The 19884-nt window shown below is 42.5% G+C and overlaps 1 protein-coding gene across 1 annotated transcript; it reads right to left on the bottom strand.

Annotated features, from left to right (window-relative positions):
• Window positions 1–11505: 11505 nt before the first annotated feature.
• Window positions 11506–17676, bottom strand: LOC124266028 (putative polypeptide N-acetylgalactosaminyltransferase 9). The gene is made up of 11 exons (XM_046700838.1): window positions 17358–17676; window positions 17074–17227; window positions 16781–16944; window positions 16163–16327; window positions 15696–15906; window positions 15468–15585; window positions 14525–14707; window positions 12810–12938; window positions 12423–12518; window positions 11822–11935; window positions 11506–11586 (listed from the first exon to the last, which is right to left on the bottom strand). The coding sequence occupies exons 1-11, from the start codon at window positions 17674–17676 to the stop codon at window positions 11506–11508; spliced, it is 1734 nt and encodes a 577-aa protein (XP_046556794.1).
• Window positions 17677–19884: the final 2208 nt, after the last annotated feature.

The following is a 19884-nucleotide window of genomic DNA, read 5'->3' as shown; positions in this document are numbered from 1 at the left end:
TGAATATAACTTGAATACATTTTCAGATTTACTGTGATCATGTTCAAAGATGGTACTATGATACTGCCACAGTCCGAGCCTACCTGGGAAACACTCAATGTGTGAGTCGAGGAAAACCAGGACGGGGGCGGTGGCGTGTTTGTAGCCCAACAACCTTGTTCTTATCAGCCCCTCCCGCTGACCTGTCCGAAGTATCTTCACTATGCCCAGCGCTGACATGTACTTCTCCAGGGCTGCACCAAGATATTCTGGACAAAGATACACGATTGATGTATATATCAAGCTGGCTATACCAGTTGCTGAAAGTCATAATAGTTTTACAAAAAGTGTATTAGGCACACCTTTCTCAAAGTGGCGGTGGTTGACGATTTTGCACATGGTGTGAGTATCTCTTATCATAGTATCTCGTCTGCCCAGAAGGTGCTGTAACGTATTATTGTTAGATGCTAGCCATGGTTAAAAAAACTAGATATCAAAACTTAAGCTATTATTTTACAATATGGGATTTGGATATGTATTCGAAAGACAGTATATTAGTAGCTTAAATTCCTTCCTGTCTGAATTTATGATCAGGGCTCAACATATATCCCATCAAGAATGGTAGAACTCGTTATCAAGTTCTAAAACTTATTCATATTCTCTTTTCAAGTGTAATCTTTCTATGGAACCATATCTTATTGTTACTAACATTAGTATATTTCACATTGCTCTTACACAGCTTCTTTGTGGTTCCCATCAGTTAAATATTGAGACAGGTAGATACACAAATAAGCCTAGATATCACAGGTTATGTATCATGTGTGACAATGGATATATTGATTTCCTTTTAGTGTGTACTGCGTGCAGTTCTTTGCGCACTAAATATATTCCTGCCAAGTTTTATACATACTCTTCTTTGTCAAATTTCAATATACTGATGACCTCAAGCAATACTCTTGACATCACAAATGTAGCTATGTTTATTTATTATGCTGCAAAGCACCGCCAATCAAATATGGCTGCAAATATGTAATATTTGTATTATGGGCCGATGGCCTGCATACACTCTGTGAATAAAGAAATTTGACATGGTGTGAGCTGCAGTGTATAATGTATCGTGTCCTAGTTATTTGTTTGCGATTATTCCTTGCAGACACATTGGTTTGAGGGTATATAGAGAGGCGTGCATGCCTGCTTCCCTCGGAGGCCAAGGTAGTGGTTTGGTAACGCGACTTGTATTATTCTGGGGCATAAGCTAGAAGTCTATTCAAGACAACTATGAAGTTCTGAGATACTACAACCTGGCGATGTGGAGAGCTAAGAGAATGTCACATTATCCCCGAGCAGTGAAGGGAACGTGTAGCAGTTTCAGCGAGTTCAACCAAGAAGACGACTGGGAACAATATGCCGAATCGTCTGGAACTCTACTTTGTGGTTCATGATATCAGGGATGAAATGAAGACAACGTCTATATTGCTGGCAGTAAAATATATTCTTTCCTGAGCAATTCAGCTGCGCCATCAAAGGCAGGAGATAGGATGTGTGAGGGGTGCAGGTAGTGAGGAATCACATAAACCCATCCACCATCTGATACCACAAACCGGAATATATCTGAAGTCCTGCCTAGGATTTTATCATATATATAGTGAGTACGTTTCTCAGGAGGATAAAGTCAATGGATAAAAGCGGCATCTGTTGTGGTCAACAAAGATGCAAATACAACAGGTCAGGTAAGTACTACTTTCAGCCTTCGCATACAACCACAGTGTCGCCCTTGTCAATCCATCTGGAACATTAGGGAAACAGCTGGGCTACTTGCTATCATCAAGTCTTAGCTACTCAAAATCCGTGTCTAACTAGGACATAGCAACTTCGGAGATATGAATTGCAAAACATTTTTTCTGTGCTTGTAAACCTCTGCGGCGGCTTTTCCGATTTATCTGTTGGGTTTAGCCGATATGTGACGAGATGTACCTTTGTGTCGCTGTGTATATAGGTCTGTCTGCACTTCATAACCATGAGCTGAAGACAGCCCACACAGACTCTAAACTGACTGTCTCGCGGAATAGGATTACATTCGCTTCCCTTTGATAAAGGCAAGTTACCCGAGCATATTTTGGCATTTCTCTGGTATTATAAGGGGCAAAAACTCGCTAAGTACATTGTCTGTTCCTAATTCAAGATATTTACCATCGTTTATATTTCATTACTTATTCCTCAAACTTTGGAACTACCTTATCAAAAGTACATTAGAACTGTATATCTTCCTTTAGCTTTGAAGCTGTTGTTTTACACACTGACGTTGTTTAATTAATAAATGCTCGTGCAAGCCTATGTTGCTCCAGCTTTCGGTCATATTAGATAGTGGAAGCAAATACAATATACCATTCTGTATTGTACAGACATTGAAACTGAATACCGCTGCTTAGCATGCCCTTTTTAATGTAATGTATATATTTGTTTAAAGAATTCCGGGAACAGAGCATTAAGCGCAGTAGAGAAATCTATTCACATCTTGAGGTAAAGGATTGGCTATTGTCTTTGAGGTAACGAAAGTATTTATTTGGACATCCCGTTTTGGCTGATTGTAAAACTTTGCTCACATCAAGCGGAAAACAATTGTAATTGTTTCCTCAGCCAATTCGACTCTTGAACAACTACGAGTAATCTTCGTTGTACACGGTCTTCCAGAAAGATAATAATGGTTCAGCATTCACTTGTGTTAGAAAATGGTGTTAGTCATGTTCTCATCTCCAGATCTTCCCTCATCACCCTGCTGAATCAATATTAGCTAAGGATGTAAACTCGACACAATTTCTGTCAGATACAGAATCACTCCACAATCATCTACAGGTATCACACAAACAGAGACTCATTTAGACTCCAGAGTTGAACACAGCGCGAAGAGTCGACAACTGAAACAGACGAATATGGCCATATTAACGTCAGATACGGGGACATGATTATTGCAGATGGAGTACGTTGTGAAGAACTTTGTACCAGTAGGTGACTGTCTCCCCTAACTATGACTCCGAGGGCTGGTCAGTGATGTACAGGGTGGAAATATCTGATGGAAGAGTCGTGAGACGACAGCAACGTTCATGTTTGTTCCCATATCACGTAAATATTCATCACAAGTTTGAGTCCAGTTGTAATTCAACCACAGAATGACTATTTTGAGACAGAGATTTCGGGGGCTGTAAAACCCGAGGCAACCTGAGTGTTCCGGTCTCCAAGATGTGCTAGCTGAAAGGATGGTGTGCCAACTACACAATGGAAAAGGATAGTCACACGTACCTAGTTCCGAGGCGTCGTCAACGAGGATAATCTCCTGGAGTAGGTGTGGTGGTGAACGGTTGATTATACTGTGCACGGAGCGCAGCAGGGTAGACCACTCTTCGTTGTGGAAACACAAGATGACACTCGCCTTATGACTGCTCTGATGGCTCAGTAACTGACACCTGGAACATATATTAGTATAAGCTTACAATAATGCAGGTCTTTGCATTAAATTTCTGCGAGTCCGTGGCAGTTTATTTGGTAACCAACCACAGCAACACCTCTAAGTGAATTCTTAAATAAATTCTCTTCAACTTTTGATATCATGGCACACCTCTCTGGTCTCTGGGTTCCTGGGAACACAACCTGCCACACTAACTCTCCGGTCCCTGGGTTCCTGGGAACACAACCTGCCACACTTACTCTCCGGTCCCTGGGTTCCCGGGAACACTACCTGCCACGCTTACTCTCTGGTCCCTGGGTTCCTGGGAACACAACCTGCCACACTAACTCTCCGGTCCCTGGGTTCCTGGGAACACAACCTGCCACACTTACTCTCCGGTCCCTGGGTTCCTGGGAACACTACCTGCCACGCTTACTCTCCGGTCCCTGGGTTCCAGGGAACACAACCTGCCACACTTACTCTCCGGTCCCTGGCTCCTGTGAACACAACCTGCCACACTTCCTCTCTGGTCCCTGGGTTCCTGGGAACACAACCTGCCACACTTACTCTCTTGTCCCTGGGTTCCTGTGAACACATCTTGCCACACTTACTCTCTGGTCTCTGGGTTCCTGGGAACACAACCTGCCACACTTACTCTCCGGTCCCTGGGTTCCTGGGAACACAACCTGCCACACTTCCTCTCTGGTCCCTGGGTTCCCGGGAACACAACCTGCCACGCTTACTCTCCAGTCCCCTGGGTTCCTGTGAACACATCTTGCCACACTTACTCTCTGGTCCCTGGGTTCCTGTGAACACAACCTGCCACACTTAATCTCTGGTCCCTGGGTTCTGGGAACACAACCTGCCACACTTACTCTCTGGTCCCTGGGTTCCTGTGAACACAACCTGCCACACTTCCTCTCTGGTCCCTGGGTTCTTGGGAACACAACCTGCCACACTTACTCTCTGGTCCCTGGGTTCCTGAGACACAACCTCTCTCTCTGGTCCCTGGGTTCCTGGAACACAACCTGCCACCTTACTCTCTGGTCCCTGGGTTCCTGTGAACACAACCTGCCACACTTACTCTCTGGTCCCTGGGGGAACACAACCTGCCACACTGGGTTCCTGGGAACACAACCTGCCACACTTACTCTCTGGTCCCTGGGTTCCTGGGAACACAACCTGCCACACTTACTCTCTGGTCCCTGGGTTCCTGGGAACACAACCTGCCACACTTACTCTCTGGTCCCTGGGTTCCTGGGGGAACACAACCTGCCAACCTGCCACTTACTCTCTGGTCCCTGGGTTCCTGGGAACACAACCTGCCACACTTACTCTCTCTGGTCCCTGGGTTCCTGGGTTGCCCACACTTACTCCTCCCTGGGTTCCTGGAACACAACCTGCCACACTTACTCTCTGGTCCCTGGGTTCCTGGGAACACACACACCTGCCACACTTACTCTCTGGTCCCTGGGTTCCTGAACACAACCTGCCACACTTACTCTCTGGTCCCTGGGTTCCTGGTGAACACAACCTGCCACACTTACTCTCTGGTCCCTGGGTTCCTGTGAACACAACCTGCCACACTTACTCTCTGGTCCCTGGGTTCCTGGGAACACAACCTGCCACACTTACTCTCTGGTCCCTGGGTTCCTGGGAACACAACCTGCAACACTTCCTCTCTGGTCCCTGGGTTCCTGTGAACACAACCTGCCACACTTACTCTGGAGGGCCTGGATCCGGAAGTCGGCGGGTCACGGAAACGATTTCACCAACATTCTGGGTAGAGTTTTTTTTCTTGGAGCCTTTATCAAACGTCCGCTTTGCCTCAGCTGAAAGGTTATTTTGGAAGACGATCACTGGGCTCCCATATTCACCTAGGAAATGCAAATTTCATGTCAGTGCAAAAGTGACAAGATCAGACACCGAAGTACATGGAGTTACCTTTACCTTTACGAACACAGTTAAGTTAACAGTGAGAATAATAAAAGTATTTTCAAGTGCATGTTTGTAAATAAAGATAACTATTTTATCCGTTATTTATGAAGTTTATAGACTGTTTGAAATTTCAACGATATCAACGGTGTCTAAGATATCACAACGGTGTAATAACACCGTCCATGAGGTAGTCCATACCTAGTCCATGAGGTGGACTTTTGGCAACAAATGGAGGATACGTGATGTCATCTAGATCATTAGACCAGTTTCCAAAATTCTTTGAGCTCCATTCTTGGCCGCCCATGTGTTGGTCAAACACGTCATTGGTTGACGACCTCACACTGTCCCCTATCCTCAGTCCAGGCCTCGGAGTTGGCCTTTTGTGGGTCCGATGGGCAGGGGACGCCGTCAGGTACATGATCCCGACAAACAGACCACACAGGAACATCAGCAGTCGCATCAGTCGACGTGGTCGGATGAACTTCAGCAGCAGCATGTCACACTTCCGTATCTTCATCATGCAACAGCTGGATCAGCAAGCACGAAAACTGGGACTGAAGGTGCAGATGACGAAATATTTCTTTACAACACTATCGACACGTTTCGCTGACCTTGGATTTAATTTGGATTAATCTCATTGTTGTCTATATGCGAAAACACGTTGATGTCGTCAAGTAAGACTCAATCATGTGTTTCATTCGCTATGAGGGGTTATGTCTGCTATAAATTCAAGTAAAATGTATTTGTTTGGAAATATGATTTAGTTTCCTTTGTTTGGTTTTATGTTCAATTTCAAGTCTTTTTAGAAATTTACGCCCAAACTGAATGAGGATATTTTACAACGTGCTTGTTTTCCATTGACTAATAGACAAAGAAACCTAGAAAGGAAATCGTAGAACCTATCGCCAGAGATTAACTGACGAAACAGATTCCGCCAAAAAAAATGGGCAAAAAAACAATAATTGATCACTGATGATCACTGATGGCACCGGATGTCCCCGAAATAGCAACAGATGCTGAAGAAAGGTGTCTGACTATAGTTGTGCCTGACAACATGTTTCCCGGCACAGCCCTACCGTCACTCATATCTTAGATGAAATTATATTATTACAAAGCAATTACTACTCTATTACCACTACATAATTGTAATATATCCTAAAAGAAAATAACGTACCAGTCAAAGTTTAATATATGGCTTCATAGCAAAGAGCAATTACTCTAGTATGTATTTTGATATATCAGAAAAAATCCATATCACTTACGCCTTACTTGAACCTTACCACACTGTTGACCACTGCTGCCCCAACCTGGAATAGGCCGTCTATGGTCAGCTAGCCCTGGTGTAATGTCCACTCACACAGGTAAGACAGTGGTTGTCATAACGTGCCATACTTGCGTTGTGTCTGATAAGAACACTTAACGGCGGAGTTTGCGAATGGGTGTTGACATATAGCAGTTTATGTTCTTACTGACAAACAGAAAGTGTCGTAATTTATCTTCAAATGTTGAATTAGGTATTTCATGTACAATTACATGTTATCATTATGACGTGACAGAGAGGCTGTGTTTGAGGTAATCAATAATGATTCAAGCATTGTGTTGTCCGTCCGCCCTGCAGATGTTAGGAAATTTAAAAGTACATTTGATCTTTGTTTTAAGTGAGGTATTCAGGCCCAAACAATGTTTCCATCCTCGTTAAAAGAATCTAGAGCCATAATAGCTTTGGAATTCGGCATAATTCCGTATATTTTTAGCAAAAACGATATTTGAAATTCGTATCATAGCCCTGTTATGAAGACATAGAGAATCTCACCCAAGTGTCTACTGATATCAATTATATCAACACGAGTTGATAAAGTTGGAAATATCAGAGGCTTGCCGAAGATATTTTTACTTTTATCAACGAGTGTTGATATGATTGATATCAGAAGACACAAGGGTGAGATTCTATTATCATAAAAAATCACTCTTCATTAGGTGCTATTAGACTTGCAGTGCAGCGATGTTATAGCATTGTGACATGTTTTTGACTTCATGGCATTGTGAATCATGTAATTGATGACGTCAGGGCATTGTACAAAATATACTGTTAAAATCGTATCTCCTTGGAATAAAACGATCACACCCCGGCGCAGTGATGACTTAGCATAACATCACTGCCACAGGCTAATTTGCATATCATGTGACCGGACTTTTCCTTCAATCTCTATGCCAGAAATATCTAAGAAAACCCAAACATCGATTTTATGCAGCTTTTATTGACTTTAGAAAAGCCTTTGATTTTGTAAATAGAAATAAGCTTTTATATGTACTCCTCACCAAAGGTGTCCATGGTAAAATGTTCAAGTTGCTGAAAGATATGTATGACAAGGTATCAGCTTGTGTTAAAGTTGGAAATAAGAGATCTGAAATCTTTAACACATCATCTGGGGTAAAGCAAGGTTGCATGCTTAGCCCAGCTCTGTTTATACTTTTTATCAACGAGCTTGTGGATGAAATGAATAACTGTGGATTAAGAGGAATATTTGTCAAAGATGGTTTAAATGATATTCTATTACTGCTTTTTGCAGATGATGTTACCTTACTTGATGACACTGTTATTGGTTTACAAAGAAAACTTGATACATTGTATCGTTTTTGCTCAAAATGGGGTTTAGAAGTTAATCTTGACAAATCTTGTATAGTAGTATTTAGAAATGGTGGATATCTTAAGAAATCAGAAAAATGGTTCTATAATGGAAACCAAATGAATGTTGTATCACACTATAAATATCTAGGTGTTGTTTTTACCACAAAATTGATATGGTCGAGGACATGTGAAACACTAAGTCTTCAAGCCAAAAAAGCCTTGTTCCCTATATTTAAAATGTTTAAAGATCTTCCACATATATCTTTGAAAGTTGCTTCAGCAATATTTGATAGTAAGATATCCCCAATATTATTGTACGGTAGTGAAATCTGGGGGCATTCATGTCGTCCTCACATTGAGAAAACCCGATGTTTCTTTTTCAAACGCTGTCTGTGTGTTAATAAAAATGTTTCTTCCAATGCTGTACTTGGTGAAATTGGCAGGACCCAATTATGCGTTAAATATTACGGCAGATGTATCAAATATTGGTGCAGAATATTACATATGGACAATAATCGACATCCCAAATCATGTTATGAAATGTCAAAGTTGCAAGACGATAGTGGCAGCTGCAACTGGGTTACGCATGTGCGTCTACTTTTATTCCGAACTGGATTTTCTTACGTTTGGATTACACAGGAATGTGGGAATATAGAAACGTTTATAAGTGAATTTAGACAAAGATGTCAAGATATTGAAATTCAAAATTGGCACTCTAGGATAACATCATCTTTTCTAAAAGACTATGGAGCAATCAAGTCCGCCCTCGAACCTGAAAAATACATATTGGAACTTTGTCATAACAAGGACCTTATACGCATTTTATGCAAATTCCGCTGTTTAAGCCATACGTTAAATGTTCAACAACAACGTTAAAATAATAATATACATTTCAATGTATTGATATGTGACAAATAAGATTTTAATGTTACACAGGATGAATTTCATTTTTTACTTGTGTGTCCATTCTATTCTGCACAAAGAAAACTGTACTTACCTAGTTATTACCATACGTTCCCATCAAGATTAAAATTTAAACAACTTTTAACAACAACAAATGCACATCTATTGAAGTCAATAGCATTATTTCTAAAGCGTAACTTGCCTGTATGAAAATGAACTAATTACATTGTTTTTGTCTGTCCATCGGCACAATATTGTTCTTATATGTTTGTACTCTTGGCCACGTGGCCTCAAATACTGAATAAACTTCTTCTTCTTCTTCTTCTTCTTCTATTAGACTTGCAGTGCAGCGATGTTATAGCATTGTGACATGTTTTTGACTTCATGGCATTGTGAATCATGTAATTGATGACGTCAGGGCATTGTACAAAATATACTGTTAAAATCGTATCTCCTTGGAATAAAACGATCACACCCCGGCGCAGTGATGACTTAGCATAACATCACTGCCATAGGCTAATTTGCATATCATGTGACCGGACTTTTCTCTTTTTTGTAAACAAACGCGCATATATTTATAATAAGAAGAGAATAGTCTTACCAGAGACCATATAAGATGTTCTCTGGTCTTAAAGCAAGCTTTTCGACGCTCTCTTCACAATGTTTTACATTGTTACATGTACATTCCACAACAGTAAGGTTTATGACAGTACATATTTATACATCAAACTGGATGCATCGTTTGCTCTCGGCTTCGATGACACTCGTGGAGCCGTACAACCTATGTAAACAAAGGATCGCTACGCAAATCGAAATAGTGTTACACGTTTTAGGATATTTTCTCAGTGAAACTAAACCATTCTATCAAAGATGATTTATTAGATGTGTAGACTCGTCAATAGAATATTGATATTCATTTATTAACTTAAACGTGGTGAGGCCATTTATACTTTAAGGTAAATGAAGCTTTTTGTGTGCTTAATGGGCAATTTAAACGACATGTTAGAACATGCATTTAGGCAACTGATTCAATTTTCAAATTTTAGGTTGTTCCCATACTTTTTGTTTGTAGTATATGTACATTATATTGAATGGACGGTGCAAGATGTTACGAATCGTCACATCTTTCTGACCTGTGGCAGAGGTACTATGCTATCCGCATGGAACTCTGGGTCGGAGAGACTAAAACGATATCTCGCACGAATATAATATTTTGTTTATTACTGAAGTCGTCAAATTGAGGAAAATATACTCAAATCTACTTTCAAACATAGGCTGGCTACCCGCCGTCGCCACATGTAGAACGCAACGTCATAGAAGAAACGTGACGTCATAACATTGTTCATGAGGTCACGTCACCATGACAAAGTGATATTTTGCATCGTATGAAAAATATGAACCCTGATATGTTCGCCCTCGTAGGTAATAAAATAAGATCTCCTCAGATTCTGATGACTACCGTTTTCTTGATTGTCGGCTACATTCGCTCTCTTTGTCCTTATTTGTAGAAGCGATTCGATCATGAACGGGTAACCAGGCTAGGTTTTTGGGCCAAAATACAAGTGTGTGGATAATGGTGAGTATTGTACTGACTGCATCCGGTCATCAGGGCAGTTGCCTGTCGCCTACCATGGTGTATATGTGCCCATTACGTCGCATCAACGACACCAGATCAAAGCAGAGGAGTCGTTTCGTAATTGTGTTTCAGAGCTGCGAGAATGCACAAACGTGAAATGAAAACAATAAACAGACTCCGTAACTGTTCATTGTACAAAGACAAAACAACTGATAGTTTAAACATTTATTAACAATGAGCAATAACAAGCAAACTAAAACTTTCATCAGGGTGAACAACTGGCGTCATCGAACGTAACAGTAACCCATAGTAACTTGTCAGTTCTGATAGACATCTGACCCGATTTTAATACAAGGGGGATATTACGATCTACCGAGGTCAATATGACATCTTGAATACTTTAGGGTGATCATGACTCGGTCGCCCGAGTAGGCAACCCCGCTCGTGTAGAAGTTCGCATCACTGTGTGTGTGCTACCGTATCCATGTAGTTGTCAAAGGGGAGCGTTGGTACTCATTGGTACATGTCATTGGATACAGCAATTAGCAATTCTTGAAAAAGCTGCTGCTTTTCCTCTGATAGGTTCCTGCGACATTTTATGTCAGTTCATGTATCCTATAGTGTAACCATCCCGGTGTGTACTCCATTTCATGGCTTGCAGTCTACTCATGTCAGTAGTGGAACATAAAGTACACTTGTTTACTACTGAAATCACACAATTTACAATTAAAGGCAGCACCTAACTTTACCCAATATTCAGAGTACGAGAGTAGATAGTTATACTATAAAGACTTGGACTGAAACCTTTGTATTGCTGTACGTGATGTGGGATCCTCATAACAAATGGATGGAACACTATGTTATCCATGTTATTATTTTTGTAAAATTTGCTTCAGATTTGCTTAAAAAAGTAATGTAAGTCTTGAATTCAACACAATGGAAAAGTAACCGTTTAGTCGTTCAGTTTGGTCCTATAGTATTATAAGTATGAATATGCTATTACTATAGATACCCAAGTTAATGTTGGCAGTGGTATGGCTATGAAGGGCGTGGCGTGAGCGTCCACACCTGGGACCTGTGCCCAGAACAGGGTAGTACGGCGAGGGTCTTCTTGCCTGCCTGTAGACACAGTCCACTATTCGTTTCATGTAAATGTCCATCCTGCGGAAATAAGGCGAATCAGAAGTAAGTTTCAACTCTTTAGCTCTGTTTGTCAAAAGATACATTGCAATCATTTTATTATTTCAATCTGTGGCAGTAAGAATCTGTCATATGGTTAATAGACAAGTGTATTTTCCACAATTCCCATGTTGTGCTAGTTACATCTGAGCCAATGGGTGTGTCAAATGTCTACCTGAGTGTATGTCCAGCTTATTCCGTGCCGCAGGTTCAGGGAGACATTCCCGTCCTTGACGTACAGGTGTTGGTGGTAGTTCCAGATCTGGCCATTGCCCTGCATGCACCAAAACTGTAGGTTGAGAAAGACGCAGATGGTAACACGAAGCAGACAATTGGGGACTTGCAGAGATGTGAGTAGGAGTGTCTTTGTGCGTTTCTGTGGGTCTGTGGAGCTTGATCATCCCATCTGTTCTGTCGACTTTAGGTTTCTAGTTCCAGTTTAGTCTCTTTATACGACAAGCACGGGGTAACAACGAAGATGAGGATATGCACATGTGCTTGAATACAAAGCTACAAAGCTATAGCCAATGTCTTATCAAGGTGGACTGTTGGAAAATGTTATTTATCGTGTTGCAATTGTATTTAGTTAGTTTACTTGCAACCAGGGTATGTTTAGGGCTGCAGATGCCTCGCCGAACGGAAACTTCAGTAGTCTTACCTAGGTCAGGATAATTCTTGACTGAACAAGTGATTATCAACAAAGTTTTATAAACGTTTCCTAAGTGTAACCAGGTCATGATTATACTTTATTTCCGTATTTCTATCTATGACCCTACCTGGTTGTATCCCTCGCCTTGGCACGTGTACATGCTCGGCACCTTGGACTGTCGCCCCATCGAGTCTAAACAGTTATTGTAGGCAGCGTTCCGAATCTAGAAATATAAATAAACCTGCGATAACAGGACTTCTAACAGAAAGCTGAACACCAATCACAGTAGCATGAACGTACAGAGTTTGTCATGGTGCTTGATGTAAATACGTTCGTTGATGAAACAGTCATGACGCAAAGTAACTTTCAACGTTTCTTCGTTTGTTCGCTTGGATCATCAGAAAGCGAGCGCCTCCTTCCACTACATCGTCAAGATTTACCAACCCCTGTGTAGTCCCTCGGTCTACAGAATGGACTGAGACTTACACTGACTGTGAACATACAGGTGCCATACCTCTCCTACAGTCAGACAGTCTGTGGGCACTAGTAGCTCCGGGAGCACGTTCTTCAAGTACCATTCAAAGTCGTGGCAGTGTAGACTCCGACGTAGTTCTTGTCTTTCCGAGATATCTCCAACAACAACCTGGGGACGAATAATACATACAAAGTAGCGGTGGTGATTACATACAAGAAAACCCCGAGTACCTTGGACAGGTTCTACTCGACAGATATTTGCAGCCTACGTGGTACTGATGAATCCTACTTTGAATCCTACACGTCTGTCTGTGTCTTGTCTGCACATGTAACAGATGGGGTATATAACCGTCTTAGAAAACCACCTGGAACAGGAACAGGAAGTGTAAGATGTGATCTTGATGTTGTGATCCAGGGCCCACTTGCACAGAACAGTCTTAGTTACAATCAATGTTAGGCCCCTACAATCAACATTACAATCGCCATACAATTGTCCTAATCCACTTCCACAAGGCCGATCTTAGCGCGATTGTAAGACGACATGTATTTAAGATCGCGATCTTAGCTAAAATCGAACTCTTCCACAGTGGAAGTACGAATTTCTTAAACTTGACACCTGTCTACAGTTGTCTATAAGTTCACATGGCATGCTGTGCCAATGAAAATGTGGAAAAGGGCCCCGTTCCTCAAAGCGATCGTAGCGCTACGACTGTGGTAAGTCTATGTTAAAGTATGGGAGTTACGATCAACTTAGCGCTACGATCTCTTTGAGGAACGGGGCCCTGGTCACTGCACACAACACATACCTCCCTCAATCACACTTTGCGGAATTTCCATTAAAAACATTCCCACAAATCTTTAAGGAAACGATTACATGAAAGCAAGCCTAATTTTTTTCTACATTCAAATTGTCATGATTTATGAATTAAGAATGTATATCCACCTGATACTGAACTTAGTATATCCACCTGTCACCCACCTCAGTATATCCACCTGTCACCCACCTCAGTATATCCACCTGTCAACCACCTCAGTATATTCACCTATAATCCACCTCAGTGTATCCACCTGTCACCCATCTCAGTATATCAATTTGCCACCCACCTCAGTATATCCACCTGAGTATATCCACCTGTTACCGAACTCGGTATATCCACCTGCCACCCATTTAGTATATCCACCTGTCACTGACCTCAGTACATCCACCTGTCACTGACCGCAGTATATCCTTCTATCACCTACTTCAGTATATCCACATGTCACCCACCTCAGTATATCCACCTGTCACCCACCTCAGTAAATCCACCTGCCACCAACTTCAGTATATCCACCTGTCACCCACTTCAGTATATCCACCTGTCACCCACCTCAGTATATCCACCTGTCACCCACCTTTAGTATATCCACCTTTCACCCACCTCAGTATATCCCCCTGTTACCAACCTCAGTATATCCACCTTTCCCAAATCATCAGTATATCCACTTGTCACTGACCTCAGTATATCCACTTGTCACTGACCTCAGTACATCCACCTGTCACCCACCTCAGTATATGCACCTGTCATCCACCTCAGTATATCCACCTGTCACCCACCTCAGTATATCCACCTGGCACCCAACTCAGTATATCCACCTGTCACCGGCCTCAGTATATCCACCTGTCACTGACCTCAGTATATTCACCTGTCAATGACCTCAGTATATCCACCTATCCCTATCTCGGACATTCTCATTGAATTCTTATCTGTCACTAACCTTGTCAGATCCAGTAGTCTCGTAGAAGAACTTCTTATAGTCATCCATCCACACCTCGGCCACTCGTGCAGCGTTCCTCCTCACACTGCCAGGGATGGGCCAGTGGATCGGGTTGTTATGGCGGAAGATGTGACCTACATGTGAGCAGGGCAGCAGCTCCACGCTGCCGTTACACATCCACGCCTGTAACAAATAAACCCAGCTGCATGTGCTGTAGAGAACTGCCGTTACACATCCATACCTGTAACAAATACACCCAGCTGTGCTGTAGAGTACTGCCGTTACACATCCATACCTGTAACAAATAAACCCAGCTGTGCTGTAGAGTACTGCCGTTACACATCCACACCTATAACAAATAAACTCAGCTGTGCTGTAGAGAACTGCCGTTACACATCCACACCTGTAACAAATAAACCCAGCTGTGCTCTAGAGTACTGCCGTTACACATCCACACCTGTAACAAATAAACTCAGCTGTGCTCTAGAGCACTGCCGTTACACATCCACGCCTGTAACAAATAAACCTAGCTGTGCTGTAGCGAACTGCCGTTACACATCCATACCTGTAACAAATAAACCCAGCTGTGCTCTAGAGTACTGCCGTTGCACATCCACACCTGTAACAAATAAACCCGGATGTACTGTTACTGTAGAGTATTGCTGTTACACATCCACACAGAGGATACATGTCACAAAGTTAGCCGATAAAAGGTTCAAACCAAGCGTGCAACACATCTCTACCACCCAGTATTTGCCATCTGTGTGATCGTGTGTTCTTTGGTGATGTGAGATTGCTGTTACAGTATCAAGGAGGCGTAACATAAAGTGTCAGGTTAATGTTGGAGTTGGACCCTGTGGCTTTAACGAAACACCTATATGTGTTCAGGTCAGCGTTTACTACAACTGTCAGACATAACCGGTGGCTCCCCTTTCAGACATACCTTGAAGGACAGCTCGATGTTCTCTCCGCCCCAGTAGTCCAGTCCTGGGTCGTAGGCCCCCAGCAGTGTAAAATAGTCCCGGGATATCGCAAACAACCCACCAGGCATTGTGGCAGATCTGAAAATACACACGGACACACGGTTTGGTTTGAACCATCTGACTCATCTGTAATGAAGACACATGACACCATGTTAGCGACGTTGCCAACAGTGGCGATGTCCACCTACTTGATGGGTGCTGTCGGAGAACGGGACGGTTTGGTACGGAGTTCATGGATCCCAATCCATCTGAAGATGAGATTTGACCAGGAGAATGTCCCAACGCTGAGTGGAGCACGGGGCTTGACTGACAATGTGTCGGACTTGATAGACTCTATCGTTGGATAAGGAACGGCATAAGGGTTCTCAGCAATCCGATCCAGCAGGGGTTCAAGCCAACCTAGCAACAGGTACCTTACCATTCAGCATTGTCAAAAGATCTTTCCTTATGGTATTTTCCCATCGTATTTAAATACAGGTTACATAATGAAGTAAAGATGTATGGGTCCGTCAGCGTTGCATCTTGCCAAAAGGTATCCTTTTGTAATATTTAAAGGTTAACTATGATAATAAGATTACAATTTTAGTCCATTTTCAGATTTAATACAGTCATGTTTAAGTACAACAACAATGATACTGCCACAGTCCGATCCTACCTGGGAAACATTCGATGTGTGAGTCGAGGAAGACCAGGACGGGGGCGGTGGCGTGTTTGTAGCCCAACAACCTTGCTCTTATCAACCCCTCCCGCTGACCTGTCCGAAGTATCTTCACTATGCCCAGCGCTGACATGTACTTCTCCAGGGCTGCACCAAGATATTCTGGACAAAGATACACGATTAATGTGTGAACCTCCATCAAGCTGTCTTTGTCTGTGAGTAAGTGAGTTGTGTTTTACGCCGCTTCTAGCAATATTCCACCAATGTCACGGTTATTGATACCAGGAATGGGCGTCACATGTTGTCCTCATGAGAGGAATCTAACTCTGGCGTTCAGCTTGGCAAAGGGGCAACTTTTTACCCCTAGGCTACCCAACCACCCCAGTTGCTCGAAGTCACCATAGGTTTATACAATATGTTGCATCATGGAAAGCAATGGTAGCCCGTGGCAGACGATGTTACACGTATCAAAGAGTGGTAGTGGGGGATGAGGTTTCACGAACCCAGGTGTGAGTGAAATGGCACAATGTTTTCCACGTGCCTTGGTGTTATTAGAGATGGTAGACGAGGATGCACATGCCTCTGAGTATGAGTTGCAGTGATAATCACACGTACCTTGGTCCGAGGCGTCGTCAACGAGGATAATCTCCTGGAGTAGGTGTGGTGGTGAACGGTTGATGATACTGTGCACGGAGCGCAGCAGGGTAGACCACGCCTCGTTGTGGAAACACAAGATGACACTCGCCTTGTGCCTGCTCTGATGACTCAGTGACCGACACCTGGAACATCATACGCTATGGGATCACAATGAATGCAGCTTTTAAAATAAATTCTCTATTGTTGCTCCCTATACCAAGCTAAACATCTTGCTTTCCGGGGTTCCTGTCAACACAGCCCTAAACACTCACTGCGGTGGGCCTGGATCCGGAAGTCGACGGGTCACGGAAACGATGTCACTAACAAACTGGTTAAAGCTGTGTTTCTTGTAGCCTTCATCAAACATCTGCTTAGCTTCAGCTGAAAGGTGGTTTGGGAAGACGGTCACTGGGCGGCCATACTCACCTAAGAAAAGTGGTTTCCATTTGAGACAGCGCAAACATGACGAGATCAGTACATCAAGTTAGCTTTCATAGTCGACATATGTCATGTGTATAAGTAAAGGTAACTTGTCAACAGTCTAATAAAATCATACCTCTTCCATGAGGTGGAGTCTTGGCAACAAATGGTGGATACGTGATGTCATCTAGATCATTAGACCAGTTTCCAAAATTCTTTGAGCTCCATTCTTGGCCGCCCATGTGTTGGTCAAACACGTCATTGCTTGACGACCTCACTCTGTCCCCCATTCTCAGTCCAGGCCTCGGAGTTGGCCTTTTGTGGGTCCGTGGGGCAGGGGACGCCGTCAGGTACATGGTCCCGACAAACAGACCACACAGGAACATCAGCAGTCGCATCAGTCGACGTGGTCGGAGGAACTGCAGCAGCAGCATGTCACACTTCCGTATCTTCATCATGCAGCCACCGCATCAGCAAGCGTACTGTATAGGAATGAAGACATAGATGAACAAATTTGCTGTAAAATCACTGCTGAACCGTGATTAAAGCTACAGTATATCAACTTATGAAAGTACGATGTATTTGTTTGGAACTATGCTTCAGTTATCTTCGTTTGGTTTTACTGTATATTCCAGCAGGCGCCTTGAAACAATAGCCCCCTCACAGTTGGAGGATATTTGACATTGTGTTTTTTGCACCTTGAAATATTTGCTACATTTACTTACATTTGAAATAATTGGTTTATTTTCACTATTCACTCGTCTAACCCCTTACTTGCACGTTATCTTGCAGCACTGCTGCCCCAACCTGGAGTATACCGTCTATGGTCAGCTGGCCCGGTGTAATCTCCACTGACACAGGCACGCCACTGGTGGTCATAACATGGACTTAATATCTTACTAATTAGACTGCGGAGTGTATGTACTTGAGTTATGTCTGATAAGAACACTTAACGGCGGTGTTTGTGCATGTTACTTTAGTTTATAGCAGTTTATGTGTACATAGTCCATAACACTTACGCCTTACTTGAACCTTACCACACTGTTGACTACTGCTGCCCCAACCTAGAGTAGACCGTCTATGGTCAGCTGGCCCAGGTGTAATGTCCACTGACACAGGCACGCCACTGGTGGTCATAACGTGTACATACTAATGTAACTACAGAGAGTGTATAGAGACATAATGTCTGACATAAACTCTCAAATGGCAAGCACAACCAACATTTTAATACTTCAGGAGATACTTATTAAATTTGGAAAGAGGAAATAGCGTAATAGCGTAAAATCCGCCTCTGAAAGGATTTCCCCACAAAACGGCTTCCGGGTATTTGAGGGCTCTGTAGAATCAAACCGGCAGGCGCCAAGTCTGCATGGCGGTTCACCGAGGTCCTCTTGTGTTCAGTTTTGGGTGCAACTCAGATCTGACACTGGTCATCTATAAGTCAACACTTCATACAACCAAAAACCACAGAGCGGTTATTACAAACATGTTCACCTTTTTTGTATAACTTATGCGAGTTTGAGTGTGAATTGTGAAAATTTGAGAAGTGAAAGAAAAGCATTTTTAAGTTTCCTAAATTACTTTTTAAGTGTTACTGTGTTTGCTTGTTTGGGATGACTATTACGGAACACTTTTAACACTCTTTCTTGGATATTTATATATTTTCTACAAATGTTATAATTTTTTTCTCTCTTGGAAATTTACCAAAAGTATCTAGGAAAATTCATATTTGCAACAAATGCGCAATTATATTTTCAGTTTACTTGCCCTTCGTGTTTCTGTGTATTGAGTTAGTTATAAGGTTTGTATTGCTGCCGGCACCACAAACATTGAATTGGAGATTTCATAGATCATTAAATGTTGAATGTTGATGTAACAGAGAGACTGCGTTTGCAAACAGTAATGAAACATTGCCCATCTCCATTCTGTGAGTGCTCTCTGTGTGGACTCCGACTTGAACATCTCAACACTAACGCGCTATTCATCAATGAGATGTTGTGATATGGTCTCCTGTATTTGTACATCGTCCGCAAGTCGTGTTGGATTGGATTACAGCAATAGAGCTACTAATCGTGGAACAAGTGCAAATGTGGGAAAGACCGTGTTTATATTATGCACATATCAACATGCGGAAATCTCACCTGAAGTGCTGAGATAACGTCGGTCACGGGAGCTGCAGCTTTATGAGAATTAGCTCACCTGGGAGACGAGACTCAGGTGTGCCTGGTGACAGATGACCTGCAACACCTGTCCTCCACGTAGGTACTGAGGCATGTGCCGCACATACTGTAGTATTTACATTCATCAGTTTACACGTGTTACATGCAATCACGGTGTCGAATGTGTCACAATTAAACATCGTATCTCGTCAAGGTTATTATTTTCTGGAGCGAGGATTCGATTACGAATCGAGCAGGGACATTACTCGAGTAGTTACATCGTAAGTAGTCTATAAACTTCTACTGAAAGATCCAGGCATGAACATACTTTTGAAATGATGCTGAAAACCATTAAAAATTGTGCGTCATATTCAAATTATTTAATAGTTATATAAGAGCAAGAATTTAAAACCCGACGTCAAACCTTATTTCACCTCACCTCTAAATTTTGTGATAGCATATCATTTGTCATAAAGTCAGTTAAATATAATACACGGAGTGAGA

This window comes from Haliotis rubra, unplaced genomic scaffold, assembly GCF_003918875.1.
Source record: "Haliotis rubra isolate DU_JTF1 unplaced genomic scaffold, ASM391887v1 Scf1228, whole genome shotgun sequence".
NCBI lineage: Eukaryota > Metazoa > Mollusca > Gastropoda > Lepetellida > Haliotidae > Haliotis > Haliotis rubra.
This window is presented reverse-complemented; position numbering and strand designations above follow the sequence as displayed.